Source organism: Tamandua tetradactyla, chromosome 4 (genome assembly GCF_023851605.1).
Source record: "Tamandua tetradactyla isolate mTamTet1 chromosome 4, mTamTet1.pri, whole genome shotgun sequence".
Taxonomy (NCBI): domain Eukaryota; kingdom Metazoa; phylum Chordata; class Mammalia; order Pilosa; family Myrmecophagidae; genus Tamandua; species Tamandua tetradactyla.
Window position 1 is genome coordinate 193,207,173 of NC_135330.1, and position 14,468 is coordinate 193,221,640.

Genomic DNA, 14,468 nt, shown 5'->3' on the forward strand with positions numbered 1-14,468 from the left:
AAGGGGAGTGTGCGGGGAAGGCCATTGGCAGGCAGAGGGGACCTTGGGTCAATTATTTAGCTGGGACACGAGATTAAGAGAAATTCTGCTCTTGTCTTTTCCCCACCCCACTAAAGGTGTCCAGGTCGGTCCAGCCCCCCACTAAGCACTTAAGCCAGAAAGAGAACCCTGGTTCCTCCGAACCAGGAAGAAAACGTGAAATCTGATGAGGGCCACACGAGGGAGGCGTCCCCTGGCCGGAGATGAGCCGCGCGTGGGGGGCGTGCGGGGACCCCCACCCGGCCGCCACCTCTCCCAGGGCGCGAAAGCGCGGAGGCGCGGCTCGGGGCAGGCGACAGGTGCAGGTTCCCGCGCCTCCGCCGCCCGGAGCGACAGCCCCTGCGCGACCCTCGGTCCGGGCCCTCGGCGGGAGGTCAGGGAAAGGCGGCGCGGGCCGCCCTGGGGGCTGGGGGCATTTCCTCCCGCGGCGGCCGCCCCCGGCCCCCGCCCCGGCCCGGCCTCGGGCGCGCGGCGGGAGGGGGCAGAGTCCGCCGGGCCCGCGGGGCCGGAGCAGCAGCGCCGCCTGCCGGGGTCTCGGGGTCCCGCGGCCGTCGCGCCCAGGAGCACGCGCCCGACGCGGGCGGGGCGGTGGGTTCGCGGCGGGGAGCTGGGCCTCGCTCCCCCACGCTCCGGGCGCCGCCCTTCCGCGCAAAGCCCCTCCCAGCCCCCGCGGCCCCGGCCTCGGCCTCTTCGCCCACGTCGCGGCGCGCGCCACTTGAAAGCCAGAGCGTGTCCACTCCAACCAAACTGTCCCCAAGGTCTCGCCGGCGTCTTGGAGCCCGATTTCTGGGCCAGCGGCGGGGCTGCCTGCGGGAAACCGGCGCCTGCGGCGCGCCCCGGGAGGCCCTTGGCATGGGGGTGCGCTATAGGCAGAGCCGGGTGCGGGTTGCAGGCGCCCGAGGCCGCGTGGGACGCAGGCGGGTGCCAGCCGGTCGCGCCGCGGGAGCGGGAGGGGGAGTCCGCGGCCACCTGCGCGGCGCACGGCGCGGGTCACCTGGCCCAGCGCTTCCCCGAGGTATTTTGGATTTGCAAAAGTAACCCCCTGTTTCCTCCAGTAATCCGCTGAAAATTCACCCACTGCATACCTTCAGAGGGCGTGTTCATTCGGTGAATAGCTTTTTAGTTCTTCCTTCTGGCCATCTCATCACAACACTGGCGGTTCATCTCAAGACTCTAACAGTAGAAATGAGTTTTATTTGTTCACTTAAATATTGTTGGATTTCTGTGGACCTAAGAGCATGCCCGAAACCCGTCATTCTCCGGAATCTGAATTAGCGTCTAATGGGCCATGCATATAAAAATGTATCATTTACAGATCTCTGAAAGAATAGAAATGGTTATGTGAAATAGATACGAAGAAAATTACAATGGAACAAATGAGAATAATTGAAGGAGTTTATATTTCTGAAATATGCATTTTTTAACAAAGAGGGTTGAGAGAAACTGTGTTTTTATGGTTTGTATTTGTGGGCTCCCTCCAAACAATCAGTCTTTTTGTTCTCCCATAGATTTCTATATTGCTGTTTATTGGACAATGGCCCCTGGTTCTGGCTTAATTGCCTCGTTCTTCTGTGCTTTTTTTTTTTCTTTCTTTTCCTGCAAAGCACACATATTTTAGCATAAGTGTAGTGAGGTCTGAAAAAAGAATCCAATGTGTCTAGTTTTGTTGTGATTGTTGCTTTTAGATACACAAAGTGAAAGACAACACACTGTTTTTCAGTAGTAAAAAGCAGAGCCTGCCAGGGTCACCTTTAACAGCTTCCAGTCTGTGGTTTAGGCACTTAATCCTTGTTGCTGGTTCTAGTAATAATCAATAGATGAAAATTATTTAAGGGCCACACAACAAGCTACTGTCTGTTTGTGCTATAATGACCTCAGTTCCCACATTTTTTTCATTGTTTGCTTTCCTTAGATGGGAGAGGAATTTATGAACTCCCACTTGTATAAAACCTGTTATTGTCATATTGTAGATACAAAGGGCTATGATAGCAGGTTGCCAATCCTGAAAGTTCTGAGATAATACCAGAGCAAGGAGAAAAGCTTTCTTTCTTAGTTAAAGCTCAAATGCATGAAATGACTGAGATGCCTATTTCCCAACAAGATACTGAACGTATCTGATCAGCCTTCTTTGGGAATCCCCAAGAAAACTATTTTTTTAAGTGTGTGATGGGACAATTTGGTCATCATTTCCTCTTAGGAAAGTTTTCTTCATGGGTTAAAGCTGGTTGTGCTCTGGTTTATGCATGAGCTCTCCAGGGCAGAATCACCAAGATCTTGCAGAAAGATTAACAAAGTGGCCATTTAACTTCGGGGCTCTGGCAACTTAGTTGATATTGTCGTATCCACTGCAGTTAAAGACAAATTCCAATTTGGAAATGCTGTTGTTCAAAACAAAGGTAATGTTTGGGTAAGAAAGACATAAGGCCTTAAGGGGGTCACCTGTGAGTTTGCCCCCACCTTCTCTGAACTGAGTCGTCCAAGAAGAATGTCAAGGCAAATGTTGGTATAATCTCTGAAACTGACAGATTCAGTTTTCCTTATTTGGAATTTTGGAGTTTTTTTTTTTCTAGATCTAATTTCATAATCTTCAAGATAGTCATGACATGTGATATAAGAGGTATTCTCCCTCTGATTTGTAGCTAAGGAGAGAAGATATTGATCGTTTTGGCCCCACTATCACTCAGCTAGCCCCTAGCTAGCATCATTAAAGCATGCCTGGTTTCCTAGAATTGTAATGCATTTTGTTGAAAAAGAAGAGCCGGAGGGAAAAGGGGAAAGGAAAAGGAAGGACTAAAGGTAAGAGTTATGGGGGTTGGAAGTTAATACAGTCTGTGTATTAAAGAAAATGAATGTTCTCTTTAAATATATACAAATTAATCTACATGATTTAGATATGAATGTTTCCCTTCTCCGAAACAAAAATGATTTAACATAATCTGCTGCTGTAGTTGCAATGTAAGGGGAAATCATGGGGACTAGAAATAAGGGATGAATCAGCCTTAAAGAATTACAGCCAGAGCAACTTCTTGGTGTGGCTCCTGGGAGAGTACAGAATTGCTATTGAGATGTTGGGAGAGGATTGTATCAAACTAAAGAAACTTTCAAGGCCATGTAATTAAGAGTATCTGTCCCTTTTCAGTTAAGTGTGTTCTGATAGCTATAAGGAGATTCCCTTTCAAACTGGCCCAACTACAACCTCCACCAGTTTTCAAAATATAGGAAGTGGTTGGGGCATCTCTTCTGGGAGATGAGCAAGTAAACCAGGCAGATCAGTAACTCTTCTTCTCATCTGGAATGTTATTAGTGCTTCGCCATGGGATTTTATGCAGAGGCACAGGCAGTAGAAATCAAGAGTCAAAAGACAGGCAATTTTAACAAAGTAAGCAAAACTGAGTATATTAGAAAAACTTCTTGGTACTGTGATTTGGGAAGTTTACCTTGTTCACAGTTTCTGAATAAGGACCCTCAAAAGCACTTTGAAATAGATGGTTCATGGTAGAGGAAGTAAAAATTCATATCATTATTGGGGCCTAGTCATAAATATGCTGTAAAAATACATTTACCTACAATTTTGATCCCCATATTACAGATGAGGAATGGCAGGTCGGGGTTATAAATCCCCAAAGTCATTCAGCTACTAAAGAGCAGCACATTCTCTAAAACAAGCTGCAAACGGTGGACCAAACTCAAAGTCCTTTAGAAGAATATGTAACCCCTTCTTGCTACTCTGTAGCTCAGATTCCTTTCATTTTCTGCTTGTGCCCTCTCTTATTTTCTCCCATCTAAGTGGTCGTGTATAATAATGTCATGATTGTTGCTATCAAAGATTAGTTTTCTTGATTATTATTGCCATCTTATTAGATATTATTGAAAAGTGAAACTGATTTGTGAACGTAATAATATCATTGAAATGTACACATAAAAGTAGTTAAAATGGGAAAATTCGTGTTTTGTACATGTTAGCACAATAAGCACTTATTTTTGTGTGCTGTATGGTGGGGGTCATTCTTTTTCCGTGAGACTATCCCATTTACAATAAGCATTCTTTAAAAAAGAAAGTAAAACTCATTAAAACTTTCATTGCTGCTAGACTAATATGGTTAGCACCCAAAAAGGATGGATATGATAAAGCCACGATTGTTACCTGCAAAAAAGTCTTGAGCTGTTTTTTTCTCTATATACATCCTTTTAACCCGAGTTCCACCATACTGATACATTTCTTTCCAAGATTTATCCTAATCTCCCAGTCTTTCCAATAAATTGGTACCGTGTCCATATAACTGTTTTTCAAAACACTTCGTGCAGAGACCCTTTTTAGAAGGATAAATAGCCATTCCCCCTCCCTCATTTTGCTTCCCTCAAATAGTCAACAAATCCAAGAATCTTGCCTTAGTTTGAATTACCTTTTCTTTTTGTGTTAACATACATATAAAGCAAACTTTCCCATTTTAACTACTTTCAAATATACAATTCGGTGGCGTCAATTACCCTCACAATGCTGTGCTGCCATCACCACCATCCGTTACCAAAACTTTTGCATCGCCCTATTATATTTAGTTTGAATAGGTCCAAGGCTATGGCCGGGACATTGCGCCGCGCCCAAGTTTAGGGGTAGTCCAGCGCGGAGAGGCGCAGGAGCCTGTACCTTCCAGCGCCATCAGACCCGGGGCTCTCTCCCGATCCACGCCAGTGGCCAGGTGCCCTATGCGCGCCCTCGGCCCCACCTCTTCCCAGAGTGCGCGCGCCCCCTGGCGGCCGGAGCGGAGCGGGAGGCGCCCCCGGGGCCCCTACCTCGGCCCAGGTGGGCAGCGCCGGCCGCCGAATCCTCCTGCCAAACTCCCCCCGCCCGGGCGCCCCGCGCAGCCCTCCCCTCCCCCCAACCTCCTCACGCGGCGCTGCCCGCTTGCGCCTTGTCGCCGTGTCCCTTCGGCGCGGTGCGGTGGCCTCACTTGCCGGAGGCTGGGAATTTGCCGGGAGCCGGGCCCCGGCGCCGAGAGCAGGCTGAGCGGCCTCCCTGCGCCCCGGGCCCGCGGCGCGCGCCGGCGAGGGGCGGGGGCGTCGGGCAGTGGCTGAGACCCGGGCAGGGGAGAGACTTGAAATCGCTTGCAGCGGGACAATGCCGACTTTTGAACCTCTAACCACTAAGTAAACAGCCCTTGTGCTCTCCACTGTCCAAACAGGCTTTATTGACAGGCGTTTCACGGCAACGCATAGCAACCGCGGCGGCGGCGCGGCCCGGGTGCGGGGCGTGGCAGGGATCGGCCGCCACGAAAAACCGGAGCCCTGGCCCGGCAGACTCCCAACAGGTTCCTCTTCCCTCGGGAGGTGGCCCACGGCGCCCACGGGCCCGGCCCGCAGAGCCCCTTTCTCAATGCGTCGCGGAATACGACGCCACCCGGGAGGGCTGCGCACGTGGGGACGGGCTGGGGTGGGGGGTGTTCATGCCTTCCGCAGGCTGTGGGCTCTGCACATCCTCCTCGGCCCTCGGGGGGCCTCCTCCCTCGGGTGGCCTCCTCCCTCGGGTGAGGGCTGATTAAGCCTCCTAGGTGCTTGTGGAAAGATGAAAAGGAGGACAAGGCCCTTCTCCCCAGGCCCCGCTGGGAGCGCGCAGTTCAACGACCTCCACGACCCAAAACGTCAGGGAGTGCAGCCCGGGCCATGGGGGTCAGGAGATAACAAGCAACCACCATTGACAGGACCCTCGTGTACGTGCTGGCTCTTCGACTGTCCGTGGAGAGGCTGGGAGGGATGGGGACAGGAAACCCAGCGGGAGCCGGGTGCGGCTGTTAAGAGTCCCGGCTCAAGGGAATATTCAGTAAAGGTGGCCACGAGTCACAGAAAAGTATATTGCCGGGACATGTCGCCTTAAGAAAACATGGGTAAAAATCATTTTTACTTAATGGCTGGACTGTGGGGCATAGGGAGGGAGCCACGGATGAAGGAAATTGCCTGGTGTTGGCAATCCTCAGTGCGGATTTGCTGAGATGCTATGAGGGGCACTGTAATTCCTGGAAGCTGAGAACCATTGACGGTTCAGATGTGCATCTCGCCCAAAGGCACCCCCAGGAGAACCAAGCATTCCGCAGTCCAGGGCTGGGCTCTGCCTTGGGGGCAGGGAAGGGCACAGAACCTGCTCCCTCAGGCTTCTGAGGCTCTGGGGTAAAAAGAGGCAGTCCAGATAAGCTTCCCCACCCCCTGCCAGACCTTTCTAATTCCAGTTTGCAACCAGAGGAAGCATTTCATTAAAACAAAAAAAAGATCACTCTAGAGTTCGACGAAGATAAATACAGCATCTGAAATCTGGAAAGCTCATTTATCTCTCTCTTCTCCCCCCACCCCTTTTTAGAAAAAATTCAATTGTGTTGAAATACCCCCATGTCCCTTCACCATATCATTCCTCTCCCCATGGATCCAGAAGGCTTTTAAAAATGCTGGTTTGGATGTTCCACAGACCAACAACCCAAACAGGAGCAACAAACAACAAACACCGCACACCCCCTTCTTCATCAACCCGAGACTGTGAAGGGACAGGAAGTCCAGGTTGGCTCTGGTATTTATAGCACTGACATACATCCAGCCCAGAGAGGCTCTGGTGACAGACTTTCTAAACAAGGCCCTGCCAGGGCCCCCTTGCCAGGTCTGGAGTCCAGTCGCCGCCCCCTTCCGCCACACCCCCCAGGTCCACCAGCCAAGCCTGGTCTGGGAAGGGGAAGAAAGAGCCAGGCCACCTGGGGGTTCTGCAGTCTTAGGCCCAGGTTTCCATCTGAGCCGCCTCTGGTCCCCACAGTTTAAATGTGGCCTGTCCCCTCAGGCAGGGGGGTCAGCCGGCCCTCCCAAGGCAGCGGGCAGGCAGCAGGCATCTCAGCAAACAGCATTGCCTTTCCCACAGTAGGTTTCTCTTCTCGGTGCTCACCAGGGATGCAACACTGCAGGCACAGCTGGGAAGGAGGGGGCTGAAAGTCTGGTCTGCGGAGCTGGCCCAGGAGATGTTTCTGCCAAAACTGAATGAAGCCTCTCTGGTCACTTCTTGTCTCCCCACTCGCCAGAGGTGTCAGATGGGAAAAAGTCAAAATCTGGGAGGATATCTTCCTTGAGGACCCCAACCCCACTTGTCTTTACTGCCGACACCTAGGTTTCCTTCGAGAGTTAGATGAGGAGGACCTTTGGGGGCAGGAGGTTGGGGGGCCTCCCCTGAGGCAGAGTCCGTGCCCCTCATGGCTCAGCCTGGAATTGCTCTGCCACTGCAGGCCACCGTGGGTCACTGGGTGACAGTGGGGTTCAACACCCCCCCAGCCGCCCCCAGAACCCCAGGGACAGAGCCAGGCACTGAACCCTGCAGGGAAGACACAGGGCTCAAAGGCTCAGGAACACTTCGCAGAGGCCCCTGCTGGGGCTGGGGCTGGGGTTGCGGTGGCGGTGGCTGCTGTTGCTGCAACTTCTTCTTGTTGATTTTCCTTTCCTTGGCTCTGCGGTTCTGAAACCAAATTTTAACCTAGAAGTGGAAAAGACAAAAGGTGGTGAAGAAGGAGGCATGAGGGAAAAAGAGGAACAGTACCCAGGGCAAGTACCAAGATCACCCACCAAGGCCCCCCTCCAACTAGAGAAGGAAAGACCCCAAACCCAGAAGTTTTTTTTTACTGAATAGCCCCATAAATGCCTGGTACTGGAGCCCTTCCCAAGCCCATTTCAGCCTCGTGCAAAGAGCCTTCCTCTCTCCTTGCTCCCCTGGTTCCTTTCCAAAGCACCCTTTATCTGCATCTTTACTGGAAAAGCCCAGAGCCTCAGAACCAAGGAAAACTGAAACTCCAAGTCCCTCTGTACAACAAGCAAGAGGGAGGCCAGTGCTGGGTGCACTTCAAATGACAACCTTTGGCCCCTCAAGGCTAAACCTTGGAACTGAACATGAGATTTGGTGTCCTAGCTATGCATTTGGCCTGTTTCCTCCCCCCCACCCCCAACTATAACGTTTTCATTAAGCAAACCTTGCTCTTTTAGCTTTTATGAGCAGGGATTGGGTCTTATATATGTTTTTTTCCTCAGGCACAGTTCTTGGCACAAACAGAATAGGTCTTTAATAAGACTTTATGGACCTGAATAAAGTTCTGGATTAAACTAACACTCTCAGGCTTTGTCTTGCACCTCCCACATCTCCCAAGAAAGAAAAAGATACTCAATAAACATCAGAAAACAACTAAAGGTGAAGGGAGGCTTTAAAAAAAGATTTTAGGTGGCATATGTTACTAGAATTGGGAGGAAAGAATCAGAGGGAACATGCGCTCCCCCCCTCCAGCTTGAAGTCACCCACTTTTTTGACATGGATTCTTTTTTTTTTCCATTCTATTTATTTTAATATTTGCTCCTCCAATTATTTATTTATTTACAATCCATATGTTTTACTCATTTGTTCATACCGTAAGAGGAGCATCAGACACAAGGTTTTCACAATCACATGGTCACACTGCGAAAGCTGTATCATTATACAATCATCTTCAAGAAACATGGCTACTGGAACACAGCTCTAGTTTCAGGCACTTCCCTCCAGCCTCTCTAATACATCTTAAACTGAAAAGGGATTATCTGTATAATGCGTAAGAACAACCTCTAGGATAACCTCTTGACTCTGTTTGGAATCTCTCAGCACTGACACTTTATTTTGTCTCATTTCTCTCTTCCCCCTTTCGGTTGAGAAGTTTTTCTCAATCCCTTGATTCTGAGTCCCAGCTCATTCTAGGATTTCTGTCCCCTGACGTGGATTCTGAGACCTAGTTTTCTAATTCCCGCTGGAGTTCCCGCTGTGCCCTTCTGCGGGCAGCACCCAGGCTCCGGGGAGCCGCGAGGTCCCCACCTGCCTCTCGGAGAGCCCCAGCGTGGCGGCCAGCTCGGCTTTCCTCCGGATGGTGATGTAGCGGCTGTAGTGAAACTCCTTCTCCAGCTCTAGCCGCTGGTGGTCTGTGTACACCACGCGGTATTTGTCTTTCGTCCTGGTTTTCACTGCAGAGGACAGAGAAGTTAGGGCCGAGAACCACCAGGCGGCCCATCAGTCACGGGTAATGACAAACCTCCCTAACCCAAGGGCCATTTCTCTTCCTCCACCACCCCGGGGGGCCTGGGGTTGGCTGTTTCCTGCTAAGTCTGACACGACCCCCTAGTGGGCCCTCGGGGGAGGGGATGGGGTCGGTGGGGGCCACAAAACTCACCTTGAGGTTAAGTGGTTTTTAAAAATTAAGAAACACAAAACCTCATCGACACAGAAGATAGCAGGACACAGCCACCCTTTTGGTAAACCGAAATAGGGCTGGCGGCTCTAAGCCCAAAGGGAAGAGGGGGTGGGGTGGAGTAGCGGGCTTCCCAGGACCGCGCAGATTTTCAGGCCTGCCAGAGAAGGGAGCCCATGGCGAAAACAGCTGCGGTGGTGGATGTATGTCTGTGCGTGTGCATGCGTGTGTGTGTGTGGGGGGGGGGAGGGAGGCTGTTTATGTTCTGTTTGCTTTAGTAGAAGAGGAAAGTGGGGTGCAGGAACGGACCGGTTCCCTCAAGTCGCCAGAAACACCCTCACCACCCCCAGCCCCCAGCCCCAGGCCCACCCAGTGGGATTCTGAGCTAAGCCAGGGGGCAGAAGCACCCACGCCTCCCACTGGGGACCATTTCTACCTGGCAGAACCAGGTCTGGGGATTGGCACTTTTTCCTTCTAATCCCCCACTAATATCCACTGCAAACCAGCCAGAGCCATCCTAACCAGTGATCTCTGTTCATTGGATTGAGTCAACATATTAAATCTTGGATTGATCGCTTTACTGAAGGACCTTGACATGTGGTGCCGACGCCTTGGGAGCAGGCCGGGGCTGACGCTCGGCGGAGTCTGGCCCGGGCAGGAGCCCTTCTCCCGCGCTCGGCCCGGGGTCGGGGTTTGCGGGCAGCAGAACAGGTTCAACCGATCTCCCGGCGCCCCGGCCCTTCGGGGGATCTGAGGGGTCTGGGAGGTGCCTGGAGGTGTAGAATGCTCCGCGGGCCGACTTTGTTCAGGTAAAATCCTTTGCAAACCCACAACAAAAGCGCCCTGGGAAGATACAGGCGGGATCAGAGGGAGCTCCCCCGAGCCGCTGAAAGGGGAACACAGCCGCAAACAATGCAGGACAAGGCGATCTTATCAAAGAAAAGCCCTTTCAATGCCTTAATAACCACCGCATTCTGTTTGAATTACCACTACTGAGCAAATGGCGGCCCGGCTTTCATCCCCTCCCGCCGGGTACATTAACATAAACACGGCGGGGCTGGCGCATTTGAATGGGCGCTGCGGCCCCGACCCCGCGCCGGCCAGGGCAGTAAAGGCCCCTGACACGGCCCCAGCGCCCTCGGCCTGGTGGGCGCGGCCCCACGCGGCCCGCCCCAAGCCCACCCGAGGCTGCCGCGGGCGCTGGCCCCTCTGCGCAGACGAGGAAACTGAGACTCAGACAACGTCACGCGGATAGTGTAAGGCGGAGCTGGCACTGGCGCCAGGTTGGAGTCACAAGGGACATCTCCAGGGCCCGAGAACAGGACGCAGGGAAGTTTACCGAGTAGGCCAACACCCCGGGAGCGATACTTGCTCGAGGGCTGCCCTTTCAATTCTGAGGAACGCGGTGAAATCGACGCTGTGCTCTCAGTGGCCCACGTCCCAAGGGCCTAAAGAGGCGCCCCGCACCCCCTGGGAACTAAGGAGGGGACTGGAGGAGGGGAGGGATGAGAGGGACTTGTCAGAATTCATTATTGACTGCGAAAGTCACCACCCTCTTTCCGGGCCCTAAAAGAGACAATGGCAGGGCTGGGAAGGTGTATATCAAAGCGGGCCGGACCGCACACCGCCCCCTACTCCCCCTCCGCCCCTTGACAGATGACGCTCCGCAGAGGAGTCAGGCTCTGGCCCGCGGGCCGCGGCCTCCCCACATTAACATCACAAGGGCGCCCGGCGCCGACCGCGGCCTTGCCACCTCCTCGCGGGACTTCACAGCGCTCTCTCATCTGCTGACCCCGCGGCCTGGGCTCCCGCGGCTCCCCACCCCCCACCCCGCCTCAGCCCCGGCCCCAGCCCCAGGGACACTCTTCTGGGACGCGCAAAACTGTGTCCCTTAGGCCGCCCGCGTCCCCCCGCCAGCCGCGCCGGCGCCAGGCTCTGTAGCCGGACCCGCGTGGGGGCTCCTTCTCTGGGGAAGGGCCCAGGTCGCTACTGCGAGGCCCACGCGAGGCCTCGCCCTGGGGGCTTCTGCCCCGGCATGTGCCGAGTGACGCAGAATGCCCAGAGACAGCCGCCAACGGCTGCCCAGGTTTATACGGCTGTAATTGGCCATAAACCTCTGCAAAAGCGGCCATAACCTGCGTGAGGGGCGGGCTGGGCCCGCAAGGAGGGGGCGGGGAGCGGAAGCGCAGAGGGTGGGGGAGAAGAGCCTTGGAACCGAAGGGGAGCGCCGGCAGGACTCCCGCACCAGCCGGGTTCGCGCTCCCAGCCCGCCTAGACTCCCAGCCCCACGCCAGACGCGGAGCCAATGTCCGGCGAGCCCAGGGAGTTTGCGGGGACATCTTCCCAACAAGCTTCTGGAAAACACACACCTACGCGCGCACAGAGTCCCACGCTCTCTGAGAGAGACGTTCGGGAGAAATGACGCATCTGGAGCAGCGCCTCACTCGCCTTAGTCTCCACCGGGTTTCCGCCCCTTCCCCTGCTCTCTCGGCAGACGCGAGAGCACTCCGGCGGCCGGACCCTTGTTCCTAGCCCTCCAGCTTTTCCTTGGAATAACTCCTTGGCAGATCAAAGGTTCTGAGACTGGAGAACGCCCCCTCTCCCTTTAATCCTGGGACCGGCACCTTCTTTCCAGCGGCAGCAGCTTCCCCGGCTTCCCTCCTCCTCGCAGGGATCACTTGAATTGGCCCAAGTTGCCAAACCTGGCCCGCGCAGTCTCAGGCTCCATACCCTGAGCCCCACATAAGGCGAGCGCCCAGGCCACCTTCCTTCTTCGGTGGCTCAGATGTGAAAAGAGAACACAGAGAGAAAGGGGCCAGAGCCCTCCCGCCCCGTCCGGGGGTTGGGGGTAGGGGGAGTTAGAGGCTCCCTGTTCTCCGCGGCGGGGAGCTGAGCACGGGGCGATCTCGGGCGGATGTAAGTGGGGAGGACGCGGCTCAGCTCGGGTCCCGCAGTGCTCACACCAACTTTCCCAGGAGCTGCCCGAGGGTGTCCCGCGTTGTGAATGAAGAGCCCTTGGAAAGGGGGAGATTCCCCCACTCTCGCCTTTACTCTAAACAGAACACGGGGTTATGAGACCCAAATTGTACACTTCCCGACGCCCCGCCAGCCCAGGCGCGATGGCGAGAGTAGCCCCGAGGACCAGAGGCCCTGAATCTGCCCCCCACCGCGCCTGCTGCAGAACTCCCAGAACGCGTCCTGGCGCCCCTGTGCGCGCTGGTCGCGCCGGCCACCCGGCAGTCAGCTGCCGGCAGGCCCTTTCCCAAGGCGCCCTCCCGCGGGGCGCCGCCGCCTACCTTGGCTTCCCAGCGACTGCTGGGCGGGCTTCCGCATCCATTCACACAGGTTCCGCCGCTGGCCGCCGGGGGACAGCTGCTCGGCGGCGGCGGTGGTGGCGGCGGGCCCGGGAGGTCCCGGGTTGAGCGTCTGCAGCAACCCCGAGGCGCAGGAAGGCGCGGCGGCCGGGTGGTGCGGGTGGTGGTGCGGGTGGTGGTGCGGGTGGTAGTCGGCAGGGCTGCCGTAGCCCATGGCGGCGGCCGGGGAGCCTCCGTTGAGGCTGTGCGCTACGGCGTTGGCGGCGGCCGCGGCGCCCCCCGGCGCGTATCCGTTCCAGTCCTCTCGGAGCGGGGCGCCGTACGCTGCCGGCCAGGACGGCCCCGGGGACTGCGCGCTGTCCAAGTTCGCGGCCGCCGCAGCCGCGGCTGCCACGTGGTAACCGCTGTAGTCCGGGTACTGCGGGGGGCTGACAAAGTTCTGCGGCGCCAGGTTGAGGCCGCCGGAGTGGCGCACGGAACTGGGGTACATGCTTACGTCCTTGTCCAGGAGGTAGCTCACGTACATGGTGGCGAGGGTCCAGGAGCAGACCTCACCATACTGCCTGGGGGCGGATGCTGGAGGCTGCCAGGGCGCGCGGAGGGAAGGGGGCAGGGGGTGCCAGGAGCGGCGGGTGGCTGCGCCTCAGCCGGTGCTGCTCCGCTGGCTCCTCGCTGCGCTTCTGCCTCCGAGGCGGTCCCTCCCTCTGGCCTACCTCCTCCCTCCCTCCCTCTCTTTTTCTTCCTTCTTTCCTCCCACCTCCTTCCCAGTAGGCTGCAGAGGCGGGGAAGACCCGCCACAGGCTGCCGTGCGGAGTCCCTGGCCAGCGTCCTTACGTGATTAACGAGTGTTTACAAGACTCTATTAGTAATGACACAGACACCAATGGCTGGAGACGTCGAGGCGCAGCGCGCACCCCAAACGCAACCTCCCCAAACACGATTTGCATTTTAAAAGATAAGGGGGGAGCTCGCGAGAGGGCAGCGACCTGATCACAGCTAAACCTTTATTGTTAAGAGCTTCCTCCTTCCAGCCCTGTGCACTTTAACCTCCAATCACAGGTTCAAAGAATGAATCAAGAGACTTGCAAAAGAGAGCGCGAGAGAAAGAGCGATCTTGGTGGGAATCCGGGTTGGAGACAGGCGATGTCTTGCTTATGCATTTGCAGGGAAGGGGCCGGCCAGGAAACTCCTTCTACCCCAAAGAGAAAAGAAAAAGGAAGCTACTACTTTGATGAGAACGTTTCTGACCCACTCGGGAGTTGACAGCGGAGCCAGAAGAGGTGGGCGGGTTACTTCACGCCCTGCGCGCCTACCCCAGGCGACTGCAAGCCCGCAGACAACTGTCACCATGAATTCCTTATTTTCTTGCTCAAGGAAATCCCTCACCCTCTGCACGAGAAAAATTATGACCCTAGCTGCCTGCTGGGATTTCAGTTAAATTAATACATTTTAAAAATAAAGCACTTACAGTTCAAGAGTCAAAAGTCTTTTTTTAAACTACAGAACCAAGGAGCATGTAGTAAAGTCAGGCTTGCAGCACTGAAGGGTGCCGCCATGATCTTCTTGAGCAAGGTGCTGACTACCCGGTGTGTTCAGTTTGTGAAAATTCAGCCAGCTGCACTCACATGTTTGCTATACTGAAATGAGTGCGTAAAAATCAAGGAAAAAGAAGCCTAGAGTTTTTGCTAATACCACCTAGTTTTTGCTAATACCACCTAGAATTTATTTACACATCTATGTCTTAAAAACGAAAACACTTTCTCCGTTACAAAGTAAAACATCCCCCAAGGAAAATTGTTCTTCCTATGCAAGGGATGGGAAGGGAATCCCAAGTCATATAAGAATATCGCTTCTGAGAAGGTCCAACGTGGGGAAGGGTTGGCAAAGGGTCTCCTCAAAT

General features: G+C 54.7%; 1 protein-coding gene across 2 annotated transcripts; it reads right to left on the reverse strand.

Moving 5' to 3' along the window:
- Positions 1-5,460: 5,460 nt before the first annotated feature.
- CDX2 (caudal type homeobox 2) lies at positions 5,461-13,444 on the reverse strand. Of its 2 annotated transcripts, none has more exons than XM_077155874.1 (3): positions 12,551-13,438; positions 8,885-9,030; positions 5,461-7,531 (listed from the first exon to the last, which is right to left on the reverse strand). In XM_077155874.1, the coding sequence occupies exons 1-3, from the start codon at positions 13,092-13,094 to the stop codon at positions 7,298-7,300; spliced, it is 924 nt and encodes a 307-aa protein (XP_077011989.1). In that variant the 5' UTR covers positions 13,095-13,438; the 3' UTR covers positions 5,461-7,297. The 2 variants fall into 2 exon arrangements, with proteins under 2 accessions (XP_077011989.1, XP_077011990.1); XM_077155875.1 differs by having other exon boundaries at positions 7,293-7,531; positions 8,889-9,030; positions 12,551-13,444.
- Positions 13,445-14,468: the final 1,024 nt, after the last annotated feature.

Bases quoted from the DNA above. Each gene is read 5' to 3' on its own strand.
- CDX2 (XM_077155874.1), bottom strand. From the start codon at position 13,094: ATGTACGTGAGCTACCTCCTGGACAAGGACGTAAGCATGTACCCCAGT. The intron at 9,031-12,550 runs GTAGGCGGCGGC...TGTCCTCTGCAG, and splicing joins GCAGTCGCTGGGAAGCCAAG to TGAAAACCAGGACGAAAGAC. The intron at 7,532-8,884 runs GTGGGGACCTCG...TTCCACTTCTAG, and splicing joins TGGGGCTCTCCGAGAGGCAG to GTTAAAATTTGGTTTCAGAA.